This window comes from Lutra lutra, chromosome 4, assembly GCF_902655055.1.
Source record: "Lutra lutra chromosome 4, mLutLut1.2, whole genome shotgun sequence".
Taxonomy (NCBI): domain Eukaryota; kingdom Metazoa; phylum Chordata; class Mammalia; order Carnivora; family Mustelidae; genus Lutra; species Lutra lutra.
The window spans coordinates 193,916,835-193,941,857 of NC_062281.1; the positions used below are offsets into that span (position 1 = coordinate 193,916,835).

General features: G+C 57.5%; 1 protein-coding gene across 6 annotated transcripts in view; it reads right to left on the bottom strand.

Annotated features, from left to right (window-relative positions):
- Positions 1 to 25,023, bottom strand: part of KCNAB2 (potassium voltage-gated channel subfamily A regulatory beta subunit 2) — an 81,089-nt gene that overhangs the window by 15,222 nt on the left and 40,844 nt on the right. For 5 of the 6 annotated variants that reach the window (XM_047726537.1, XM_047726535.1, XM_047726536.1 and 2 more), the window contains 4 exons: positions 10,701 to 10,744; positions 9,833 to 9,870; positions 2,860 to 2,939; positions 298 to 342 (listed from right to left, as the gene is read on the bottom strand). In XM_047726537.1, coding sequence (XP_047582493.1) covers positions 298 to 342; positions 2,860 to 2,939; positions 9,833 to 9,870; positions 10,701 to 10,744 — 207 coding nt within the window. Of the gene's footprint in view, positions 1 to 297; positions 343 to 2,859; positions 2,940 to 9,832; positions 9,871 to 10,700; positions 10,745 to 16,307; positions 16,535 to 25,023 lie in introns of those variants that run through there. The other variant, XM_047726540.1, reaches the window with a different exon arrangement.

Consider the following 25,023-nt stretch of genomic DNA (forward strand, 5'->3'; position numbering starts at 1 on the left):
GCGGAGGGAGCACAGGGCTGCCTCCTTTCTGGAACATTCTCCCCTTCCTGGTGAGAAAAATCCTGACACTTCCAGGCTTTAGAAGGACTGGCCGGCTGCCCAAGGGTCACCGAGGGCAGCCCTGAGCCCCCTGGTGCCAAAGAGGCAAGGACGGCAGCGGGACTCGAGCCGACGCTCGCGTAGGACCCGGTGTGCATCTGCCCCTCGCTGTGCCCCCTTCCCTCCCATCGGCCTCCTTTGGGAGGCTTTTCCCTGTGTGCACCCCGGACATGGACCCAGACAGAACAGGGTAATTACCTCCATCCCTTCTTCTTGATGATGTTTCCTAATACCACTTCAGCCCTGCAAAAAAGACAGAGACGTGGGGATTTCATTAGAGCGTGACAGAGACATTCAACCTCGCCCCACCGTGACAACCGGCCACGTGGTCCCCTCCGTGAGGATGCCACTGAGGCCAGAGGGCCAGGCTGCTAACAAGGCTCGTCTTGGCTTGGGCACTTCATTCCAGAAAGAGGAGAGAGCCTGCAGGAGGCTGTCGTTCCCCATGAAGGCGGCCATGGGCGGTGACCCTTCGGGCGCCTGAGTGGAAGTCGCTCCCGCTCTTCAGAGAAGGAAGGAGCTGATGTCCTGCTTGGCAAGGCCAGCGCCATCCCATTCCCAAGTGTCCGGGGCCAGGGGCTGAATTTCCTGCAGGGCGCGTGCGTGTGTGCGTACGCGCGCGTGCGTTCACGTGTGTGGGCATGTGCGTCTCTCTCTGTCTTGCTTTCGGACAGTAGAGGGACAGATGCCGCGCTGCCTGCTCTCCGTTCTTTCTGGCGTCGCTCTGGCCCTGCCCCAGGCTCGGGCTCGCGGGGTCGCGGGCGGGCTGCCCCAGCCCTGCTTGGCACTGCGGGGCTGGATTAACTCTGAAGAACTTTCTGCTTGTAGCACAATGTCTCTGAGCAAAAGCAACAGACGGAGAACGATCCGTACCCAGTGCTACATCCCGGTCAGGAAAGCGCCTGAGTCATGCATTCAGGACTAATGGGCTCGAATTTGCAAGCTGTTCGGCGCACACTGTGAACGCTCTTCGTCTGTGGCCAAGATGTGCAGAAATTCACTCAGCCCCGGGCCTCTTCCTTTGATTCCTCGGTCCCTCGTTTGTGGGACAAAAAGATCGGAAAAGGAGGAAGGGAGAAAAGCCAGTGGTGGTCCTGGGGGTGATGGGAGCTGGAGGAGAGCAGCTAATCCCAGCCTGCGGCTTGTGGCTAGGAATTCCCGTGGCCCTGAAATCTGGTGAGCCTGACATCTGCCGGGGAGGAGCAGGGCACAGGAGCCCCGTGGCTCTCTGCTAAGTGCCCGGATTAGCGTTAGCGCCAGCAGCAGGGGGCTCAGCAGAATGGGCACTTGGCACTTGGGGGAGCAAGAGGCACAGCGCCCGGCCCACCGGCCCCTGGAGCTGCCCGACAGCCCCCTGCCCAGAGCCTTCCTGCCCGTCCCTTGGGGCACAGTGCCCAGCCTCCTCCATGGGTGACTGCTGGCACCGAGGCATGGCTGGGGGTGGGTAGCCGGTCCAGCTCCGGGCTGGCCTGAGAAGGAGCCGCTGGGGCCCCAGAAGGAGTGGAAGGCAGGATGAGGGCTGTAGGCGCCAGGGGCAACACCACCCCCCGGGAAGCCGCTCTCAGAGTCCTCGACGGCGGGTGCCCGAGGCTGCCTATTGCTGATAAGTCAGCCCTTGGGTGTCCAGTTAATCAGGGGGACACAGAGAGTGTGGAGTGTGTGGGGTCGGTGTGCATGGGCTGGGCCCTTGGGGGCCAGAGGAGGTGGCACGGAGTGGCTTCCTGCACACTCTCATGGGCAGCGGGGCCGGCGCACGGGCTGGGGTGCAGAGCCCGGGGAGCGCCTGTGCGCTTGGCAGGGCTGTTCTACCTCTGATCCTCCGGCTTTAGTTCATCTGTCTGGAAAGCGTTTCACTTTCCTGGGAAGAGGCCGCCAGGACGGAGCGCTGGGGAGGGGCCGGCGCATCCGGAGGGGCTGAGGGCTGCCGACGGGGGCTGGAGGAGATCTTGGGGCTCCCAGGGGAGGTCCCCAGAGCCGTTAGGTCCTCAGACCCTGGGTAGGGACTGGATAGCACGTCCAGCTGGTTTCCCATTCTCAGGGCTCTGGGCCCCATTGCAGGCTGCAGGTAATGACCCAGAGCCTTCGAGGCAGGTGCTAGCCCCGGGGCCACCGTGCACAGCCAGCCGGGCTGCCGCCAAGCCAGCTGATGGGAACTTGGCTCGGCCCAGGCAGGAGGGGCCGGAGGGAGGATGAACAGAGAGCCAACAAATGACTTCACAAACAAAAGCTGACTTTTGGAAACCCGATGCAGGAGAGTGGATGATTTGATTACCGCTAGTCTTTAAAATTGGAGCCAGCAGCCTTGGCTGAAGAGGGCTTTTACATAATTGAGGAGGGAAGTTCACTGCCAAGATGGGAGTGCTTCCTGCAGGGCTAGGTTGGCCAGACTCTGGTCTCTGCAGCTCGAGAGGCCTCACGGTACCATTAACACATGAGTATGTCAGACTCGCGGGGCTGGCTGCGGGAGAGCCCGGGACTGCAGCCTGATCTGGCTCTTGCCCAGCCTGGCATCTGAGGCACCAGAGGGACTGTGGTCATCTCGGGGTTTGGACACACGGGGAGTTTAGCGAGTGGCCAGTGTCCAAGCGTCCTGTAATTTTGGCCCCAGGAAAACAACACCTTCTAAGGCCATTCTGAGTTTAAAAAAGCAGCCAGAGTGTGAGGCATGTTTGTGGGCGCTTGGGACCAAGGACCAAAGCACTGGCTTCCCAGGGAAGCTGTGGCCCGTACCACATCGTCCCCACGAGAAAAGACACGTACTTGCCAGCTGCATAGACTTCTGCGGTATCGAAGAGGTTGATGCCATTGTCATAGGCCAAGGTCATTAGCTGCTCTGCCATCTGAAACGAGAAAACCAGAGCCGCTGTGGGCAGCACAGGCGAACCAGGCCGGGGGTGGGGGGAGCTCCAGATCATAATCTCGTGGCCTGGGGTGCCTCCCGTGTGTGCAGGCCGTGCCCTCCAGGGCTCCCCTCGTCCTCTCCTGCCATGGGACAGGCATGGAGGCAGCCCTCAGGAGTGGACTCACAGGGAGGAAAGAAGACAAAATGAATGAAGGAACAGCCCCTGGGCTGTGAGTTTCCTGCGAGCAGGGACCCCGTCTCTTGGGTCATCACAAAGCTTAGCCCCTATACTGGGCTGAACACAGCCCCCAACAGAGGTGCAACAGATCCTTGCAGAACGAGTCCTTTCTTAAAGCTATGGCTGGAGTGTGTCCTCTGGCTGTTTGCCGTCTCCCCGCCCCCCAGTTCCTTCCCAGCAGCCATACCAGGACGAAAAGATTATTGTTTGCAGATGGAGACACTGCGGCGCTCAGCGAGCACTCCGGCCTCGGCCTTGGCTGGCTGCGTCTCCAGCCAGGCAGGCAGAGGCTGACGCCCGATGCCCGAGGGGCACGCGCCTGCCACCAGAGTTAGCTGGTTCCCCAGATGCGTTTGTGCCCCACCAGCAATGACGCCCTGGTAGTGGGGGTGAGGCTTGAGCCGCTGGGGGCGGGGGGTGGGCAAGTGTCCCCGCCACAAACAGCCCCTCCAGGATGAGGCAGAGATCTCTGCTTGTCCTCTGGATGGTGCCCCTTTGAGAGAGTCACAGATGCAAACTACCCCCACCGCTTCTCAAAGCTCAGTTCAGAGCGCCAAGCCTCCCTCCCCAGCTACCCACGGTTGGGTGAGTCACACTTAACAACCCTCAGAAAAACCAGCCCTGTTCGGCGTCATGGAAAGTTCTCTCCATACCAAACTCAGAAGCCCCCTGGGCCAGGCAGGTACGGAGAGTGAGGCTGCTGGCCTGTGGGGACACTGGGTTGGGGGGGACTGATGCTCATTTGCGGCCCCTGGGAAGGCGGCTCAGCGTGGCTACATCTTATGATTTTTCAAGAGAAGCTAGAGACCAGGGTATTTGAGGTGGTAAAAATCTCCCGATTTTTCAAATGCTGGCAATGAACCCCAAAGATTTCTGATACCGAGCAGGCCAGGGTGCACCCCATTAGTTAGCGGCTGTCATTTGAGTCAGAAAGCCCAGGGCGGAAGAAAGGCCATTGGTGGAGGAATTTTCTGGATCCACAGGGCTGGTTGGCTCCGGTGGAGCTCAAGTGTAATCATGTATCAGGTGCAACCATGACCCTCCAGGGAGCCGGCTCCCCGCTTCCCCTGCGTCTCTCTGCATCCTGGGGCCCCCTTCCTCCCCTCCAAACCTCCAGGCACACCAGCTTCCTTTGCCAGGTCATCTCTGTCTTCAACCTGACTTTTTAGGGATGTGTCCCACCAAGCCCCTGACCTCTGCCCGGAGAGCGCCCCATGCTGGGGCCCTAGTCAGGGTATACAGATGACGCAGGGGTGCCCACTGCCTCCTGGGGAGGGCACTGAGCAGAGGTGACTCAGCACCACGGCTTTTAGCCTCACAATTCAGACCCTGCATCTCTCCCCCCACGCCTGCCTTGCTCACCCGGAGAACGGCGCGCTACAGGGGATCTGAGCTTTGCTCTTCCCACTTCCACTACATCTAGGAAACCAACCCATGTTAGTTCATAGAGATCTGCTTCGTTCTTTTTCAAAAAAATTATATACAATTTAAAAAGTGTGGTAAGGCATGCATACCTAAAATTGACTCTTTTAACTATTTTCATGTGTGCCCTTCTGTGGCATGAAGGACAGGCATGTTGTGCAGCCCTCACCCGCGCTGGTCTCCAGAACGCCCCCACCTCCCCACACAGAAGCTTGGTCCCCACGAGACACCAGCTTTCCACTCTTCCCTGCCCCAGCCCCAGGTGCCCGCCCATCTGCTTCTAGAAGGCCTGGGGGGCGTCCTCTAGCGTCTGTCTTTCTGTGATGGGGTGACTTGCTGAACTGAACGGGGTGCCTTCAGGGTTCCTGCATGTTGGAGGGTGTGCGAGCGTTTCCGGGGCTGGGTCTGGAGGGTGGGCAGGGGTCTGTCCGGCAGGAAGTGGGGGGGCAGGCGGAGGAGCGGGAGTTGTAGGCAGGGAGGCTGGGGTGTGTGGAGGAGGGCGGCGTGCCGTGCGCGCCCGTCCTGTGCTCTGGTCCAGCACCCGGGCACCCTCCTTCACTTGTCTTTCTCCTACTCCAGCATCGGCACCTTCGGCCAGTCCTGCCAGCTCCTCCCGGAAGCTGACCCAGAGTCAGACCCTCCCGCCCCCCACCAAGTGGTCCGAGCCAGAGTGTCCTCCGTGGCGTTTCTGTGGTAGCCCCGTCTCTGCTCTGTGCTTGACCCCAGCACCCTGCACGGGGCCAAGGGTGGTCCGCGGACCAGCACCAGCCATGCCGGGTCCCCGGCTCTGCCCCAGGCCTGGCCCAGCAGAACCACATGTTAACTGGCCTTCCAGGGGATTCGTGCATACATTCCAATCTGAGGAGACCCCCCCCATCCTTGGGGGACTGCTGTCCTCCGTGGGGCAGCCAGAGTGAGCCTCTTGAGTGAAGTTAGGTCAAATTTCCACTGTGACTTCTATGGCACAGACGATCAAAGCCAAGGTCTCCACCAGATCTGCTCCCTCACCTCTGCCCCCATCTCTCAACCTGGGGCTCCTCCTGCGGCCTCCTCCTCTGGCCTGGACTGCTCTCTGAGTCATCACATGCTCACTCTTGTCTCCCCCTTCCCTGACCGTCCTGCATAAACGGGAGTCTGCACCTCAGGCCTCCCTTCTCTGTGCCCGTGTTCTTTGTGTTTGATTAAATAAGGGCTCCTAGAACCTGTGAGCGGTCTCTTGGGTAGAAAAAGGATCTCTGTGGATATGACTGCATGAAGGGTCTTGAGGTGGGAGACAATCCTGGATTATCAGGTGGGCCCTGAACGCTACCACGGGTGTCCTTAGAGGAGGGAGGCAGACACTGGAGCGAGGTGGCCACCAGAAGCTGGAGGGGTGTGGGAGAAGTCAGTCTCCTCCCCCAGAGGCTCCCCTGGGAGTGCGACCCTACTGACACCTCGATTTCAGCTTTGTGGTCCTGACTTTGGACTTCTGACCTCCAGGCCTGTGAGAAAATAAATGTTTCTCGCTCTAAAACCACACAGATGGTGGTCATTTGCTAATGCAGCCACTGGACACTTCTAGCCCTTGGAGGTAAGGTGTGCTTACTGTCTGTCCCCCCCTCCAGAGACACAGCAGCCCATGGCGGGGACGGCACTTGGCAGGGGCTGAGCAGGTGTGAGCTGAGAGGATACCGTCCTTGGCTGACTCTACTGGCCGATGCTGCGAGGCCGGCCAGGCTGGAAAGATCAGCAGGCTGGGTGTAGAGGATACCCATCCCCATCTCACCTGTCGCTTAACCAGAAAGATGGAAACACCACCCCAACGACACCAGGCCAGTGAGAAAAGAGAGTGAGGGGAGGGAATTTTCCAGGCTGTGTTTTTAATTTTACTGTTCTGCTCTGATTTTGTATCATTCCTCTCCCATGCTTTTCTTTAAAGGTTTATTTATTTATTTTAGAGGCAGGATGTGGAGAGAGAGTGTGTGCGTGCACGCGCGTGAGTGGGGGCAGAGGGAGAGAGAGAATCTCAAGCAGACTCCTGGCTGAGCACGGAGCCCAACGTGAGGCTCGATCTCTCGACCCTGAGATTGTGACGGAGCCCAAATCAAGGGTCTGATGCTCAGCTGACTGAAACGCCCAGGTGCCCTCTCTTGCTGATTTTCCTACGTGAATATATACTTTTTCCCTGTAAGACTGTGGCTCTCACATACAGACCAGTGTTGGTGCTGTTTGCCACACGCTGGCTCCTGGGTCTGTCCCCATGCCATTCTGTAAGACGTGAGTCCCACAGACTTATGCTCTGTGGATGAGTCCTACTTTACGGGACGGAGACTTTATATTGAGACTGTCCGGATTTTTCCAACGTCAGAGTCAGAGTCCTGAAACTAAAGGCAGGAGGGACTTCAGGAGACATGCGGGCCTCTTCCCTGCCGTCCCTACTTGGGAGCCAGGGGAAGCCATCCCACCCCCGAGCTGGGAGCTGGCCGTGGGCTCTGAGGCAGGCGCCGGGTGCCATTCCCCGATCACGAGTCTCCAGGTAAGACCGCAGGCACCTGCTTCATCTCTGGGGCTCTAATTCCTCCAAATAGGGTAACGGCACCTGCCTCCCTGGGTTGATACAGGGTCAGTGTCACAGTAAATGTAAAGTTTGTAATTACCACCCTTGTTAGATTTCCGATGCCCAGGCTGTTCTGAGCACATGGTCCGGGAAGGAGTTTTTTCCTTGAGCTGCCAGTGAGGTCACAGAAAGGGCATTGGACTACAACTTGGAAACCTGACTCTGACCAGGCCAGCTCCCACCCTTGGCTACATAATTAGCTAACACCGTCTGCTTCCTCCGAGGGCTGGCTCTGCTCTGCCCGGCCCCCAAGGACTCTGTCCCCAAGGCCACAGCCCCACAGACATCTGCAGACAGAGGACAGGCAACGGCAGACTTTCTCTGTAAAGGACCCGAGAGAACACGCTTTCATCTCTGCAGGCCGGACAGTCTCTGCAGCAACTTCTAACGGGAAAGTGGCCCAGACTGTATGCAAATGAATGGGCGTGGCTGCCTGCCAATAAAACTTTATTTGTAAAAAATGCGTTGTGGAATTCATAGAGGCAGAGAGTAGAGTAGAGGTTACCAGGGGCTGGGGAGTTCTTCCCTCACGGTTACAGTTTTGTTTGCAGTGATGAAAACTTCCGGAGGCAGACCATGGTGATGGTTGCCCAGCAGAGAGAATGTACTGAATACCACGGGATTGTACACTTAAAAATGGTTAATATGGTAAATTTAATGTTACGCATATTTTAACTACAACGAAAATGGTGAAAATAGCCAATTTTATGTCTCAAATATTTGATTAAAAGTAAAAAAACAAAAAACATAAAAGAAAAAAACTCGGCCGGGGGCCAGATTTGGCCTGTGGGTTGCTGCTCATGGACATCTGCAGGGTCCTGCCATGGGAACCCCCTTTGCCACATGAAATCTACCCAGTCCTCATTTCTGCATCTCCCTGGCATCGCGGTGTCTTGCTCTAAAACCAGGACTATGTTTCTGGGTTCCTTAGCAGGCCACCCACCTTCTTCTTGACACGGGCTTAGCAAGGAACATGGTGCTCCCAATGGTGCACCCATCGGGGATGCCCGGGGGGCTCGTGGTCTCCCCAGTGTAGGTCAGCACACATGTTCCTCTGTAGCTCAGGATGGCCCTTGATTCCCTGTGGTTCCAACCCCACTAGCTCAGACTGGGCAGGCAGCCAGCTAAAGAAAAAGACGTGGCCATTCTTCATCTGAACCGTGGCAAGGTGGGCCCCTCCTCCCTGACGTATTGATTTTTTTGGACACTAACTGTAGGATTTAATGCGAAAATTCTGCTTGCTCCTTCGCTCAATCCTTTTCACCTGCCAGGACCTCTGAGAACCCCGAATCTGTCATGTATTGTAGCTGCTGTCCTCCCAGCTTTGTGTCATCAAGAAATGACTTCTAGTATCTTCATATGAGTCACTGTCTATGTGATGGAGACACGGCAGAGGCCGGAGCCTGCAGGGCGGTCGCTGGGTCATTCATCAATACTCTTCGGGTGCAAGGCATCCGTTGGTGACAAAAATTGCCTAAGCTGGACGCTTAACACCCAGCCACTTCTCTGGGTCTTTCTCACAAGGACATAGCGCACGGGGTAGCGAATGCCATTTGGAAATGAAGTCACCCCCCCACCCCAGCAAAAGGGGAAGAGACGAGTCAGACATAGTGATTTTGGGTGAACCACATGGGCTCCGGGGCTCCGACCTTCTATGCTAAGTGCTTGCCACTAATCCGGTGGCTAAAGGCAAAGCAATTTCCTGAACCTCAAAAACTCCTTTCCCCTGAGACCGTCCAGAGCTAGAGCCTCAAAACAAGGGCAAGGCGCTCTACAGCCGGCTGCCGTCATGAAAGGAAAAAGGGATAAAAGCGCAAATGAAATACATTTAGATTTTGACAGAAGCAAAGCTTTTCCTTTGGAAACTTGACTGGGCAATCACAGCGAACGAGGTCTCAGATGAGCACACTTATTAATTTTTAAATGCAACCTTCCCGAGAGTAAGCAGGGCAGACGTGAGGACAGCTCCGCGGGCAGATGTCCAGGGCTCTCGGAGCAGACGTCACTGCCCTCCCTTCCCAGAGAATCACTCTGCTGCCCAGAAGTGCGCCCAGCCTGGGGGTGCGCAGGCCCCTCCCCGACAGACTCTGGGGGCACCTGCTCACTGCGAGCAGAGAGGAGCCCCAGCGAACGCACAGGGCTGGCAGGCTGGCGGGCTGCTGGGCTGGCGAGCACAGGCTGAATGACAGTGAGGGGAAATGGGGGGGAGCTGGGTATTCGCAGACTCTGCTTTCTAAACAACCCCAGCAGGGGCTGAAGTTGCAGATCCCGTGGGGTACTCTGCCTGAGCAGCTTAGAAAGACGAGCAGCTGTGTACTTGGGAGAAGAGGGGCCCCTGGATTTTCCTGGCTAGCGGGGGACTGGGTGTTATGCAGGTGAGAAACCCGAGATTCTGGGCCTTTTGGGGATCACAGACGCCCCAAGGCACCCAGCTGCAAAGGGCAGGCACCGGATTTGGCATCTTTTAACGCTGCCGTGGCTCCCCTCACCCTTCCTGCTGCCCCAGAGGGCCACGGCACCCTTGAGTGGTGGCCACTGTGAGTGCCGGCCCGGTGGTTCATGCGGCGGACTCAACCAGGTGCCCACCGTGGCCAGCCTCTGCTGGGACCTGCGGCCTGTGGGAGCCCCGTCTTACCTCATCGGTGATCTGGCCTCCGAAGGTCACCCATGTTCCTGGAAGGAGACACATGGGCTCAAGTCAGAGAACCTCTCCAGGGAGCTTGCCACCCCACCCTCACACCCAGGGTGCTTGGCCCTCAGGTTGCAGGGCCTGGGGGACAGCCAGAGGCCACCATGCCACTTGCTCTGCAGTGAGCACGTCCTCAGCACGTGGGGACACTAGGCCTTCCGGGCAAGTCTCCCTCTCTTGGGGACACCAAACCGGGGGACAGGAAGTGCCCGGAGCAGGCAGAGGACTGCAGGTCTTTGAAATGCTTGTTGGGGCTCAAGCCGATGGGCTCCTACTCTGGTGATCTGCCCCAGGGAGCAGGACAAGGGATGCCCCCCCTGAAAACAGGCCAGTCTGACAGCCACGCCCTCGTGCTTCCTGGGCAGCACGTGTGTGTGCGTGTGCGCCTGTGTCTGTGTTCAGGGGTGTGTCGGGAGCATACTGTGGGTACCAGGGAGGGGGAGGGACAGTGTATTCTGGGAACAGAGCTCACATCGGGAAAGCCTAGATAAAAGGGCGCAAGCCATCTGCCCTCTATGAGGACTCAGTCTCGCAAAGAGAGAAGATGCTCTCCGGACACACCTGGGGCCAGGGGCCTTCTCTGATTTTCTGGTGTGAGGCAGGGGTCTGTGCGTGCACAAGGCTTCTGGTGCTCCCCTCGCCTCCCCTATCCCTCTCCTGAGGCACCCCCCAACCTCCTGGTTGCCGTGGCAACTGAGCCTCACCATACCCCTAATCCTGGCTCCCAACCCTCCCCCCAGGGCTGGCTCCTTCAGCCCTCCCAAAGCCCCAGCCTCCCTAGATGGCACTGGACCAAGGGAGCCCACACACTCACCGAGCCCCAGGCAGGAGACCCGCAGGCCTGACTTGCCCAAGTTCCTGGAAAACAAACTTGGTGTGAGTTCTCGGTGACAGGGACAGGACCTGCCAGCCAAGCACAGCCCCGCCCCCTCTGCTGTTCCCAAAGCCCAACCTCCAGCTTGAACCCCCCTCCAGTCAATGTATCTTTTGAGACTCTGAAGGCAAGGGGTCGTCTGGAGAGAGGCCTGTGGCTCACCAGCCTTTAGGCATAAAGAGCCAACTGTCCGTCCCCCTGCCTGCCATGCCCACGCCAGAGCATGGCCACATGGCCAGGCCACGCTGGTGACCACAGTGGGGCCTGGAGAGCCTCCTTGAAAGAGATCAGGGGAATGGGCTGATTGAGGCCTGGTGGTACCCGGTCATCACGGGCCTGCCGAGGTACCTGCCAGATGAAGATCCCAGGGTCCACGTGAAGGGGCCACAGCCATCACTAATGTCCTTAGGAGGTCACGGAGGGTGGCCGTGCTCTGCTGAGGACTGGGTTGGCCACCTGTCCTGGCCCGTTTGTCCTAGCATAGGCTGGCTGGGGCCTGCAGGAGCAGCCACAGGCTGGAAGGTCTTCAAGCATCACGTCCTCCCACTGCTCTGTGGGTCAGGGGCCTTCCTTTTCCCCACATTCCCATTTTACACAAGAGCACACTGGACCTGCCCAGGAGCCGAGGGGCCAGGAGTCCACTGGGCTCCCCACCACGATGGCGTGCCCCTTTCCCCATTCACGGTGGATGCAGGATGTGAGCTGCTCACATGGTGAGGTCCGTGGGCAGGGTGGGAGTCCGCTCCCCTCGGAGCACACCCGCGGCCCGCGGCCCGGTCCTGGGACCAGCCCAGGGTACACACCCAGCCAGACGGTGGAAAGTCAGTGAGTTGTGACAGACTCAGAGGGTGAACCCCAGCCTCCTTCCCTGAGGGCGTCAGCGTTTCCCTGTGTCCTCAGTGTCTCTACCCAAACCCGGCCCCCTCGGACCCTCTGAAGCCTTGGTTTCCTGCTTCCCAGACCCCAGGACCCTGCCCATGTCACAGGCGGTCACAAGGGGGGGGGAGGGGATATGACAAACTTGTAAACGGTTTGAGTCACACCAAATTTAAAATAGTTCTAGAAGGCCCAGGTTTCTTCTCAAATTTCCCATTGAAACCGGTCCGGCTGCGAGCCCACTGTCCCTGCAGGGAGCGATGGAATTTTCCCTACGCAAGTTCAGAACAGCTGCGGGTACTTGTCAGGGAGGGGAGCCGCTCGAGCAGAGGCTCTGAAGCCACAGCTGAAACCCTGGGTGCGGGATGTCACCTGCTGCCTCAGTGTACCCCTCTGCAGAACGGGCTCCCAGGGCCGGCCGCAAGGGTGAAACGAGGTAACAGGTGACCGGGTGTCACGGGATGCTGACCCTGCCTTTTCCTCACGCGAGAAGCAACAGACAAATCAAAGAGCTTTGCAAAGCTACTGAGTTAAAAAAACGGAAGCCTCCCCTGTTCTTCTCCCCTAAAAATCAGTGAAATAATCTGACGGTGCCCTCAGCCCACGGCTCGTATGATCCGACCCAGGGCAACTTGGGTTTGCGGCTGCCGGAAAGGAAGGCGATACGTTATCATGTTGTAAGCGCGCACAGTGCTATCGCCTCTCTACAAGCCTGTGGGAACATACTCAGAACATTCCTGATTTAGCTTCCGATTTGCCATGAGAGAGTTAAAATACACCATGCACGAAATGTAAGGGCTGAGCAGTCGAAGACATGACTTAAAGCTTTTTGGATGAACTTCGAATCATGCTTGAATTGATCTTGCTTCTAAGCATAAAGTTAATTTGTGTTTTGTTGTCTATACATAAACTGGAATTAAAAAGTCGTGTTTTTTTTTATAAAAGGAAGAAAGGCGCCACCGTATCATCTATAGACCGTGCATTGGGCCAGGCCTGCTCAACAGTGCAGGTGATTGTCCCCCCGTTAGCTAGAAAGTAGCTGTGGCTGAAAATCAGAGCCTTGCTTGCAAGCAGCCTGGAAGAAACAAGGAATCCAAGATTCTGATCAGTAGTTCCTCACTGCTCGGGGTCACAGCCCCTTTGAGAAACGATAAAGACTGTGGACCAATTCCCTGGAAATGCGCAGGACACGAAGACCACTGGACCCTGTGTGCAATGCCTGGGCGCTCCCAGGGCCTCGGGCCGCTGGTCTCCGTAAATGCAGGTGCTGGAAGGGAGGCTGAGCTCCCGACTCGGCAAAACTCCCACTAGTGACCGTGGGAAGGAGTTTCCTGGCCAGGCTCTGTGGAAGGCTGCATTTTAGGTACATCCTCCTGAAAATCCCTTTCACCAGTGTGGAACCATGGTGAAGCATGCGCTGAGTGTTCGGGGAGGGGGATGAGTGGCTTTAGCAACAGACAGATGAGCGCACAGAACTGAGCTCGCCTGGGTCTGTAGCTGAAAGGGGCGCCTGGCACCCCTTGCCCACCAGAGTGGGCCAGGACCCAGGGCATTCAGCTCTCCAGCTGCTTCCCTGCCCACTGCCCACAGGAGTAATTTAACAAAACTAGGGCACCGCGTGATGCTGTAATTACCGCACTCAAGTTGTCTCCCCGATAAAATGACGGTATTAGTTCTGCCATCCGCTGGCAGTCCTTGGGAGAAGGAATGAGAAGGGACAGGTATCTCCAGGCAAAATGCTTTATAAATACGGCTGCTCAGTGGGGGTGGGGAGCACCACCAAGTCCGCCTCTTCTGGACCGGGGCTGGGGACACGCTGTCCCTTGAAACTCCCAAGACTCGAACATTGAACATCATCTCCTATAGTTTTCTCCCCTAATTCGGTCGACCTAATGACAAAGTAGTTGGCTAAGGCTCTAAACCCAAGCGATGCTGGCCTCCATGGATTGCCTCATGTCTCTCCTGCCATCTGTAAAAATGCTAAGGAGGACTCGTGGGTTTAACCTCTGCCGGAGGACAGCACCGATGCCCAGGATATTAGCCACCAGGTGCCGTCACCCCTTGACGCTGCACTGTGGACCCCAGGAATTACTGACCCTTTAAAAAGAGTCCAAGGCCTTTAAATTCAGCCAAGTGGTGGAGGACAACACGTTGAGCCGGTGACAGAGCAACGTGGTCCTAATGAGCGGGTGGGAGGAGTGTAGGAGATGGGGTGTTTGCGGGGCAGCCGTTAAAATGGGGGTGTGATGACCCGTTGACAGGTCCGTCCCCCGCCCAGTCTCCAAGCTCCCTACGACAGGCCCGGGCTTCTAGGTCTTCGGCCTCAGATGGTAGCGGCCAGCAGGGTCTCGGGGGTGTTTGCTGGGTAACGGGAGGGGGGCGAGAAGCCCTCACATAGGCGCCAGGCCCTTGGGGCGGAATGCTGGCCCCTCCCCTTATCCACAGGACTTGGCATTGCGCTTTTCCCACACCGAGTGAGCCCCTCTTGGGCCCCCCAGCGAGAATGTGGCACTCTGGCCACCCACCTTTAGTTCCCTCAACGCCAAAGGGTGTGGCTGGAGGCACCTCCTGGCCAGCTTCCTAAGGAGGCGGTCAGAGTGGGGGGTAATGAGCAATCAGGCCCCCTGCGGCCCCCATCTGCATCCTAGCTGTGGCCCTGGGACGGTCACTACGGAGCAGCTCCGTGGGGCAGGCACGCTGTGGGGCAGGCACCCAGCTATAAGGCAGGCAGCCTGTACTCACATGGGCACCCAGTGGTTGGGATTCCAGCTCCCACTTCAGCCTCTGTGAAACCACACTTCCTGCGGGTGTATGAAGCCGCCTTCCTCCCCCACACTGTCGAGCAAAGCTCAGCGGGGCACATGCAAGGACAGATGGGGTCCCCAGTTAGGGAGCGCTGAGGCTGGGATCTGAACCCAGCTCCTCACGCTGCAAACCCCCCAGCCTAAGGAGCATCTCCCCTTACCATCCGTCTCACCCTCCTGGCCTCCCTCACAAACAAGTGCACACACATGCACACGTCTGTGCAAATACACAGCACACACGCGCCCACAGGCAAACACACACAGACACACATAGACATACATGCGCATACCGTTATCTCGAGCACCCAGGCTCTTCAAGATTTACTCCTTAACGGGCCATAGTATCCTCGGCCGGAAATCATGTTAATACCCGGACTTTCCATTACGTGGCACTTCAGGTTTTTTTAGAAATGGCCTCACTTACATTAGCTCCGTTAACGATTCAGGGATTGACTTAAAAATAGCAGCAGGTAACAGGTATCTAACCTGAAATACAGTGTTTACTCTTAGCTTTGGATCCCCACGTAACACAAGACACAAGCTAGCAGGGCTTCTAGACTAGAGAAGTCCATTCTGGAGCGTCCTCCAACCCAAGCTTTTCCTCCAGAGGCCCATACAAGAGAATCAAACGCCCCCGAGGACCCAAGGGAGGAGAGGGTATGGGCAGAGAGGCAGAAGGACTCAGAGTTTTCCCCAAATCCCCCTCACGCGGCCTGGGACTCCACATGGTTCTTTCACGTGTGGTCCAACTTCGGGCACTGGCTGGGGGGGGTATGAGCTCTACCTCTGGGTGTCGGAGTGAGCCTCTCAATACTTTCCAAGTTGGCCGCGCCACCAGCTAGAAACCCAGACACTGTCCTCAGAGACAGCTAGAACCTTCCGTGGCTCCTTCTGAGCCTGTGTGACTCTCCGGGTCCAGCTGACTCGGACTGTTTGCTCTAAGAACATCATTTCCCAGGAGCATCCTTCTAGAAAGGGTGAAGGGCTGAGAAAGGCCAGACCCCTAAGACAGCTGCCCTATGCCCCTGCCCCCAGGGGTCTTTTGTACAAAGCTGGGACTGTCCTCTTCCAGCCGGGGGCACCTGCTGCACATCTGAGCAAGGCCCAGGGTGGGGCGAGGGGTGCATGCGGGGAGCAGGAGGACGGTCCCTGCCGCTGACACCCTTGGCACATACAAGCCTGGTGGTGGACAGAGCCCAGGCAGAGGCACATGGGACAGCCGGGGCTTAGCCACCAGCAGGGACGTCCCGATGCTGCTCTGTGCCCTGCGGAGTCATAGTCCTGCCGGTGGAGGAGCCCGGGCCAGGGGTCTAGCTCAGGTCTGGCAGGGAAAATTAATTTCATCACATGGTTCACTCAATGCTCCCTGAGTATCAAACCAACGCCTGTCGTGATACTGCAAAGACCACCCACTGCAAAGACCACCCACGGGGCATCTTCTGGGGTCCTGTGTGCCCCAGGGAGGGCAAGGGGGGCAGAAGGCCTGTGGCCAGTGCTGGGGGTTCCCAGGAAGAGAAAGCATCCCAGGGTCCTCCGTGGGTGGCTTGGTTATTGTTACCAATGCCCCCCCCACAAGCCCCATCAAAGGAAAGGAACAGGCAGAAGGAAGAGAAGCCATCAAGCACCTTCCTGTCCCCCTGCAACCCCCTCACCCCGCCGTGGTAAAGAAAGAAACTTGGGACTGAGCCCGAGCCCTGACGGTATTTCTCACCAGTCCGTGCAGCGCTAGGAGACCCCCGACCCCTGCCCGGCCTCTCAGGATGCCAAGTGCCCACATCTGACCACGGATTTGCAGATTTTCCTGGCCCTCTCTGAGGCGGGAGATGGGGGGCAGTCTGAACCCCTGAAGCCCCCCGGGGCCCCGTACCTATATTTCATCCCCAGCTGTTTCACGCTGGTGTCACCGGCGCACAGGAGGCTCTGCGTGGACAGATGTCCCAGGCTCCGGGCCACCATGGCCACGGTGCGGAAGCGGCCACGGGAGCCCAGGCTGGGGCTGCTGGCTGCTGGCCGGCCCAGCCGCTCCTCGGTGCCCCGGCCCTTGAGGCTGTGCTCCGAGCACACGAAGGACACCTGCATGCCGATGCCGGATGCCCCGCTCCAGGCTGCGCCCCCCTCCTTCCAGGCCTCCAGAAGCCCTCCTTCTCCCAGGACAAGACTTTATCTCAGAACGCCAGGAAGCTGCGAGGCGTTCCTTCAGGGGCGACGATCTCCCAAAGCAACGATAGAAAAACCTGGCGCGGTGTCCGAGGGAAGGGAATCAAATGTCCAGAATCCTGCTAGCAAAGACCTCATCGGAGGGCACCCGGCAATCCAGGACTGGGGGGGAGCCATTTCCTCTCCCCTCACATCTTTCTCTGGCTCGGCAGGTCCTTCCCCTGCCCTCACCCTGGCGTGGCTCCGGCTATCTGAGCCCCCAGCCCAGCAGCGTCCCAGCATTCGGCCTGGAGGGGCTGCCAGTTACTCCCGACCTCTGCATGACATCGTTGTCCTCCGAGGGAGAAGGGAGGGCGCCTCCCGACAGGGTGAGAGCCTGGGGGCTGAGCAGGCTGCTGCTGAGGGTGGGGTGGGGGGGACCGGGGAGCAGCTGCTTTTCCAGGCTTCCCGGAGCCCAACTCCTGGCTCTGCACACCCCGGGCTGTCGGGGCTCCCACCAAGTCAATTAGGTGACCGGTGAGAAGCGCAGGAGCCATCCAGCGATTCATTATTAATGACATGGGATGCACAGCCGTCTGCTCTGGGCTGATCCCTGGGAGGCTGGCTCCGGCTGCTCCAGGCTGACAGCCGGGACTCATCAGACAGGCGACAGGCGGCCGCGGCCAACTCTAGCTGCTTACGGCTCGCACCCAGCGATGTGGGGCTTCCACTAGGTTTCAGCACAAGCAGAAGCCGAATCACCCGGAATGTGGAGAACAGACCACTCTGTCTAGATGGTGTAACGCAGACAGCCCGAGGAGAGAAAGCTGGGGGTCGTGAGCCAGAGACCGGAGACGTTCTAGCTCTCCCGTCCTTAGCTCCCGGCACACACGCAGTAAATACTTCTGGAGTGGATGCGTGAATGAGCGAATGAGGAAAGACACCTTCCCCTGCTACTCTGTCCCCCTTGTCCACACTCAGGGGCTCAGGCTAAAGCTGGGAGCGAGGCTCTCCTCCTGGAACAAAACTCATGGGGTGTCTTCAAACCCCCAGGAGACGCCCCCAGTGGCAGGAGGGCTGGCTTGGGCCCTGACCTGAGTGTGCCACCCTTGCCCTGCAAGGTGAGCCTTGGCCAAAGCTACTCTTCAGCTTCTTTCTTGCCACGAGGGAGGGGCAGAGAGAGAGGAAGAGAGCAGGTGGTGGGTCTTGTTCAGGTTCTGCAGCTAATTTGCTGTGTGATGACAGGCAGGGGGCTTGCCCTCTCTGGGCCTCCACTGACGAAATGAGGGGCATGGTCCAAGAAGATGCTGTCTCTCCCAGCCTGGACCCACAGGGCCATTCTGCACCAGCTGGCGGTCCACCCTCTACTCTGACAGGACCCAGAAAAGAATCCACCCAAAGATGTTCAGGACGGAGGGCGCCCAAACTTGCTCTCAGCCCTGGCCCTGCCTTTTTGACACGGATGTTAAGAATGAAATCTTGTTCCTCTCCTGGCCTCTCTGCTCCTGAGCTGTGCAGCCTAGGGCAAGTGACTTCCTCTCCAGGCCTCAGTGTTCTCCGTGTCTGACGGACTCCCATGATCCCGCAGCATGAAGGATTTTTGGAGGTGGGAGTCAGTATAGGCCTGCTCTACCCCCACCTCTTCATTGGTAACTGTACCCCTTTTGTCCTCCCTGGGCCTGCTGTAGCAGCAGGAGACACCTCCTGACTGCGATACCCAGACCCAAGGACAGAGCTGGGGCCTTTGCCAAGGGCGCCCTGGCAGGTCACAGACACCACCTTCAGATGCCACTGGGGGCGCCTCAGGACCCAGAGACCCAGCTCTGCCTTCTTCATTTACCTGCCCACAAAGGCACAGGCCTGCCTGGCCCTCCCTGCCGCTCTCGAGTGCCAGGGCAGGAAGGTGGAAGGGCAGTTGGCAGTGTTAACCCTACTCAGCAGCTGAGCCCTTCCCTGAGTTGGGCTCTGGCCTTTAGGAAGCCCACAGGCCTGCCAAAGAGGCTGCAGAGGACAGAGACTGCCTCCACTTCTTCCAGGGCTCATGAGCTAATTGGTCTAGGGCAAGGTCGCTCAGCTGTCTGACCCGGATGCTGGAGAGGGGGGCGATGGGGGGGGGGACTTGCTACAGTTGCAGATTCCTAGGTCTCATGCTGACCTACAGACTCAGCAACTGTGGGGCTGGGGCTGGGAAGCTTGTTTTTTTATCAAGAGCTTCTAGTGGGGCTGTGCACCTGCTCTAGCGGAGGCGGAAGTCTCCTGCTTCATTCTTCCTTAGATATTTCATTTCTCTGCGCTCTGGCAAACGATCAGATCTGGCATCTTACTACTCCCCAGGGCCTCCTCAGACGGCATGCCTTAAGCAGCTCCAGGTTAAGTAAGACTCACAGAGACTTAGTCGCCACAATGTGTCAAACATCATCTGCTTCACCGTACAACCCAGCGATTCCACTCCTAGGGATGTGCCCAGAGAACCGAAAACATACGCCCACACAAAAATCTTAAACACGAAGGTCCAGAGCAGCATTATTCATCACAGCCCTGAAGTGATACAACCAAAATGTCCATCCATTGATAATGGAAAAACAAAATATGGTCCATCTACACAACAGCATGTTATTAGCCATACGAGGGGAAAAAATTAGCAACACATGCTCTGACGTGGACGGACCTTGAAAATGTTACGCTAAGTAAGACAAGCCAGTCACAGAAGGCTACATGTTATAGGATTCTGTTTGCATGAAGTGTTCAGAAGAGGCAAATCCATTTAGGCAGTAAGTAGCTTTGAGGTTGAGTGGGGAGTTGGGGAGGGATGACTCGTGGGTGTAGGGCTTCATTTTGGAGAGATTAAAATGTTCTAAAATTGGTTGTGCTGACTTTCGTACAACTCTATGAACATACTGAAATCATTGAATTGTACACTTTAAGCATCTGTATGGTATATGAATTACATCTCAATAAAACTGTTGCAAAAAAAAAAAAGTCATCTGCTTCAAAAGCCTCTGGGCCATACTCTCGTACTTCCCCGTGAGAGTGCCCTTCCTGTTTCTCTGGCTCGGAAGTCCTCCTCACCCTCTGATAATACGTGCAGGGTGAAGCCAGTCCCCCAAGCACCAGTAACCTTTCCCTCCTCCAGATGCCACCAACTACGTTCTACCCAGTGATACACCATGGTGCAAGGAACCAGGTGCTGGTTCCTGGTGGCAAGGAGCACCCCTCCCAGACGTTGGTAGGACTGAGCAGGGTCCTGCGCTGGTCCTGAGCTAATCCTTGCTTCATCCCATTGTTATGTATCATGGAAACGACGGATGTGAATATTTGACGTCAGAACTCCCTGTGGAAATCCAGGACAAAGAGATGCTGTTCTCAGCAGAGAACTGTCATGTGGAGAAGACGGGCAGGGGGATGTTTAAAGGCTGACCAGAGTCTGTAACTTTTCACTTGCCTAAAACAGGGTTCACGACTTGCCATACTCATAGGCGGTCACAGGAATTAGACAAGAGTGGAAAAGCTGGAAGCTTTATCCCTTGAACCAAACTGGCCATGATGAAAAGTCATCCCGAAAGGGCCGCTCTTTCGGACGGTTTAGGGGAGGAGAGTGAATTCCAGACCTGCAATGGTCGACTTGAGATGGGCTTTGAGCAGAAGCATTGAGTGTGGCTGGTGGATTTTGACACATAACAGTTTTCTGGGTTTTCAGCCTCTCTAGTAGCTGCTGTTGTTACAACAAAACAGCTAGTTCCAGCTGCAACTCCTCAGAGACAAGCCCACCCCAATTTAAAGCTCTCCTCTTTGTCGGCAGAATGCTGCTACAGAGAGCTTCTTGGAAGAGAAGCTTCCGGCCCAGCCACCCAGGAGGTCCGGAGAGACAGGAAAGCTTTGGCCCAGCCAGGCCGGTTCCTCCGAGATGGGGACAAGCTCAAGGTGGGAGGCGACGGGCACTCTCCCATCCAAGGCGAGGCCCCTGGAAGCCTCGAGGCCTGGAGTAGAAGTTGTAAAGATGACTTTCAAGAGCGCAGACTACAGTCTTCACTCCAGAGTGAGGACGAGGGGCGCCTGGGTGGCTCAGTGGGTTAAGCGCCCCACTCTTGGTTTCTGCTCGGGTCCTGATCTCACGGTCCATGAGATCGAACCCCACATCAGGCTCCAGGCTAAGGATGGAGTCTGCTTGAGATTCTCTCTCCCTCTTCCTCTGCCCCTCCCGCTCATGCTTGCTCGCTCTCTAAAATAAGATAAATAAATCTAAAGAAAAAAAAAAGTGAAGATGAGCAGCTGCGCCTGCAGCGGCCCGGGGCGCCTCCCCTGCATCAGCAAGGCTGCCCGAATGGGGCATGTTTTGCCCCCAAAGGTGACTTCCTGTCGCAGGGGAGGGGGGTGGATGCTGGTGAGTTGGGGGTTTCTCCAGTGAATGAGAGGTCCTGCCCCTGAATTTCTAAGCAAAGGGTGGCAGACTGGTGGCCTTCTGGAGGAGGTGTCGTCTGGTAGGTAAGAGCTGAAGACCTCCTGGGGGCTTCCTTCAGGATGTCACACCCCAGTCACGTCCAGCACTAATGGCCCTAGAGTGGGAAAAAGGCCAACCAGTGGCCAATCAGCAACTTTTCTCCTTTTACTTCTTAGTTGACACCTGGTACAGGGCAGCTGTGCTGGCCCAGAGTAAGTGCTTCTGGCACCTTCCGGAGCACCTCTGGGCCAGCGACTCACACAGAAACTGTGCTCCCGGTGCAAGCTGCGTCCCACCGCACCCCGCCAGGTGGATGCCGTGATGGTCCACTCACACTCGAGGAAACTGAGGTACAGAGAGATCAAGTAGGGAAGGCTGACGCTGGGTCCGCCCTCATTCACAGAGGGGACAGGCTGGGAGGGGAGCAGTGTGTTGGGAGCTCCTGCTCCTGCAGAGGAGCTCCTGCTCTCGGACCCTCTGATTAAAGGGTGATTAAAGGGCCAGGGGTCCACCCGGGGTGCTGCCTGGGGCTGTGTATGGATTTGATTGGGCTGTGCTGACCCCTGCCTTTCCAGATGGACAGCACAGAACCAACCACCCTGGTCCCCATCCTTGCCCAAGGAGAAGAGCCTCTTGGGGGTGGGTTCCCCCCAAATAATGGGGTGGAGGCCTAGGGATCCGTACTGCCACAGACGTGGCCCCTGATTCCTGAGGCCAGGCTGACCGGGAAAACACCTGTTACAGAGAACCCACCAGTGGGGGCATTAGGATCGCTGCAGCCCCTTCTGCCCCATGATGGGGGGCTGCTCTGCTGACGCTGTGGTCCTGGTCAGCCCTCCACGGAGACCCACGAGACACCCCACGCCTGCTGTCCTCCCAGCCCCAGTTCCTGTCAGGACAGCTCTTCCTGAATGACTGGCTGGTCTCTGCCTACCTAACCTCCTTCCCTGTTTCCTCCTCCCTTCCTTCCACGCCTGCTCCTTGTTCACATGGGACGTGGGCTACACCTCCCAGTGCGACTGCCTCCAAGACCATGCTTTTCTCCCACCAGTGGCCATGCCTGGAGCTCCGAGCGACGTCACTGCCTTACACAGCCCTCCAGACAATTCCGTGAGGAAGTGCACACGGTCTCCACTTTCCAGAGGGGGAAACGGAGACACAGAGAGGCCAGGTGACTCACCAAAGGTCATACAGGTACCGCAGGGAGCCGGACTTCCTCCCAGGGCATTCACCCTTGCTCGGGCAGGCTCAAGGAGTGGAGTGAGCCCTTGGCACCTACTGTGGGTGGAAACGCGTCTCCAAGAAGACATGTTGAGTCCCGACTCGTCTATCTGTGACTGTGAACTTACTTGAAGGGAGGGTCTTTGTAGATGATGTCAGGCTACGGGGGGGTCGGACTGGAGTAGAGGGCCCTAAATCCCATGACTGTTGTCCTTATAAGGAGAGAGATTTGGGGACAGACAGGCATAGAGGGAAATGAGCCACGTGAAGCTGGAGGCAGAGGCTGCGGCGGCTGGTCTGTGAGCCGAGGGGTGCCAGGGCTGGCTGGCAGCCCCCAGAAGTACGATGAGGCAGGCAGGGAATGCTCCTCCCCTAGAGCTCTCGGAGGGAATGGGGCCCTGCCCACACCTGGATTGCAGACTTTGGGCCTCCAGAGCTGTGACAGATTCCGTGTCTGTTGTTTCAAGCACCCCCATTTGTGGTACTTTGTTGTGGCAGCTGCAGGAAACCAATATGGGACCTTTCACAAGGGGGACTTATCCCCACTTAGCCTCTGAGACTGGTCCATACACCGTCCCTCTCTGGTCTCTGCTCGTTCTCTTTCACCTGTCCTGTCTACCTGTCCTCGGAGACACACCTGTCCTCCTGCCTACCTATCCGCCTGCCCGTCTGTCCTCGGAGAGACACCTGGATTCTCAGCTCTTCCAGGAGGCCCTCTCTGATGCCTCAGCTGTAAGGGATCCCCTGTGAACAACCCAGCGGCTAGGCAGAATCTGCTCAGTGAACCTGGCCACAAACCAAATGCTGTCTGGTGGCCGAGCCGGCTTGTGGTAAGAGCCCATGGTCTATGGTCAGAACTGGAAGACACACAGGCGGGCTCCCCCACCAGAAGCGGATGACCAAGCCTCTCTGCCCAGGGTGCCCCCAGCCTCCCTGTCTGGGCTGCCTTAGAGGCGCAGATGCTGCCTCCAGTCCTGTTGTCAAGGAAGCAGCAGGGATGAGACACACTTTATAGGGGAATATTCTGGAAAGGGGGTTAGGGCCAAGACCATTCAGCACCACCCACCCATACCTATGGAGACTTGGGATGTTCTCGGTGCTGCGAGCAAAGCTCTGCTCTTAGGGGCTGCAGCTAAGAGGGCCAGCAGGGGGACAGAACAGTGGGACTGAGGATGGTCTGGGACGTATTTGCTCGACCAGGCGCTTGGGAAAGTCTCTCTGAGGACCAGGATGTGATCGAGGGGAGGGAGCCTGCCGTGAGAAAATCGGGGGGACCAGACGTTGCAAGGGCCCTGAGGAGGGAACGAGCTTGGCAACTTCCAGACCTAGAAGGACGGAGCCTCCTGAGTGGGGGGAGAGGGTCTAAGCCGAAATCAGAGCAGGGAAAGGCCATGCGGCCTCGAGGGGATTTGGGATCCATTCCTGGCACCCTGGGTGGGCCAGGGAGGAGCAGAACCGAACCAAGATCTGGGTCCAGCGGGTGCCATGTGGGTCTGGGGCCTCTAGCCAGTCTGCTGGGAAAGCTGCTGCCACCTCTGAGGCCACATCTCTGGACCCCCACCCATAGCTACTCCCCAGGGTGGGTGCGGGGAGGGGAGCTCATGCAGGCACTGTGTGGATTTAAAAATTTGATGCATTTTTTTTTTAAACCACATGAGTTGAGGAAAGTGAAGAAGCAGCAGAGAAAGTTAACAGGAAAGCCTTTCTCCCAGCTGCGAGCTCAGTTCAGCTGATAAAACGCCCAGGCCTGGGGCCCAGCTGTCCCCTTGCTCCCCGGAGCAGGCGCGTATCTGGAGGCATTATCTTTTTTACATTAATATTTAAGACCGAGTTTAACGGAGCCGCAGCCCCGCTGCTGGCGGGGACGGTGGCCGTGGGGCAGCACTTATCTGGGATCTTTAATAACTGTGGGCATTAGTCGCAGAGGCCTGTTTTCCCGATAACCGCAGCACCCCTGGAGGCAGCAAGATGAAATCCGCCAGATAAAGAAGGGGCCGTGCGGGTGTGACCACCTTTGACCCATCAAATGTGAAAGGCGCTGTGGTTTCTGTTCCCCTCTGCCCCCTGGAAAGTGGGTTTTCCCTGGGTTCTTAGCCCCCTGGCTAGCTCCCCACGTTTCTGATGGGGTCCAGATTTTCCTTGGGGTGTCAGGTGAATAAGCGATTGGCTCCCGTCTCCCCCAACCCCATGTTAGCTTTCTGGGGCTCCCAAAATGGAGCACCACAACCTGGGGGGCTTCAAAGACTAGAAATAGATCCTCTCCGAGTTCTGGAGGCCAGAAGTCTGAGATCCAGCTGTGGGCAGGGCAGTTTCCCTCTGGAGGCTCCAGGGGACCCCCGCCCCCTGCCTCCTCCAGCTCCTGGCAGCTGCAGGTGTCCCCAGACTTGTGATCGCGTCTGTTCTCTGCCTCCTCCATCACGTGGCCTGATCCCCGCGTGTCCTCATATGGCCTTCTTTCCGGGGCGCCAGGCATCAGAGTTAGGGTCCACCCTACCGCAGGAGGGCCTCGTCTTAACTGAGTCCATCCGCAATGACCCTATTTCCAAACAAGGCCACATTCTGGGGTTCAGCGTGGACACGACTCTCCCCGGTGCACCTGCTATCACGAACTGTATCCACCACGGCGGGGGGTGCTGGGGTCTTCCAGGGAGGAAGCCGCTCTGCCTTACCCTATTGCCCTCCACCTGCCTCTTGCTGGCCCAGCCACGCCGGCCAGATGTCCCCCTGTCTCCTTGGCCTGGAAGGGCCACGCTGCATCTTAACATGTCCCCCTTCAGATGGTCGGGGT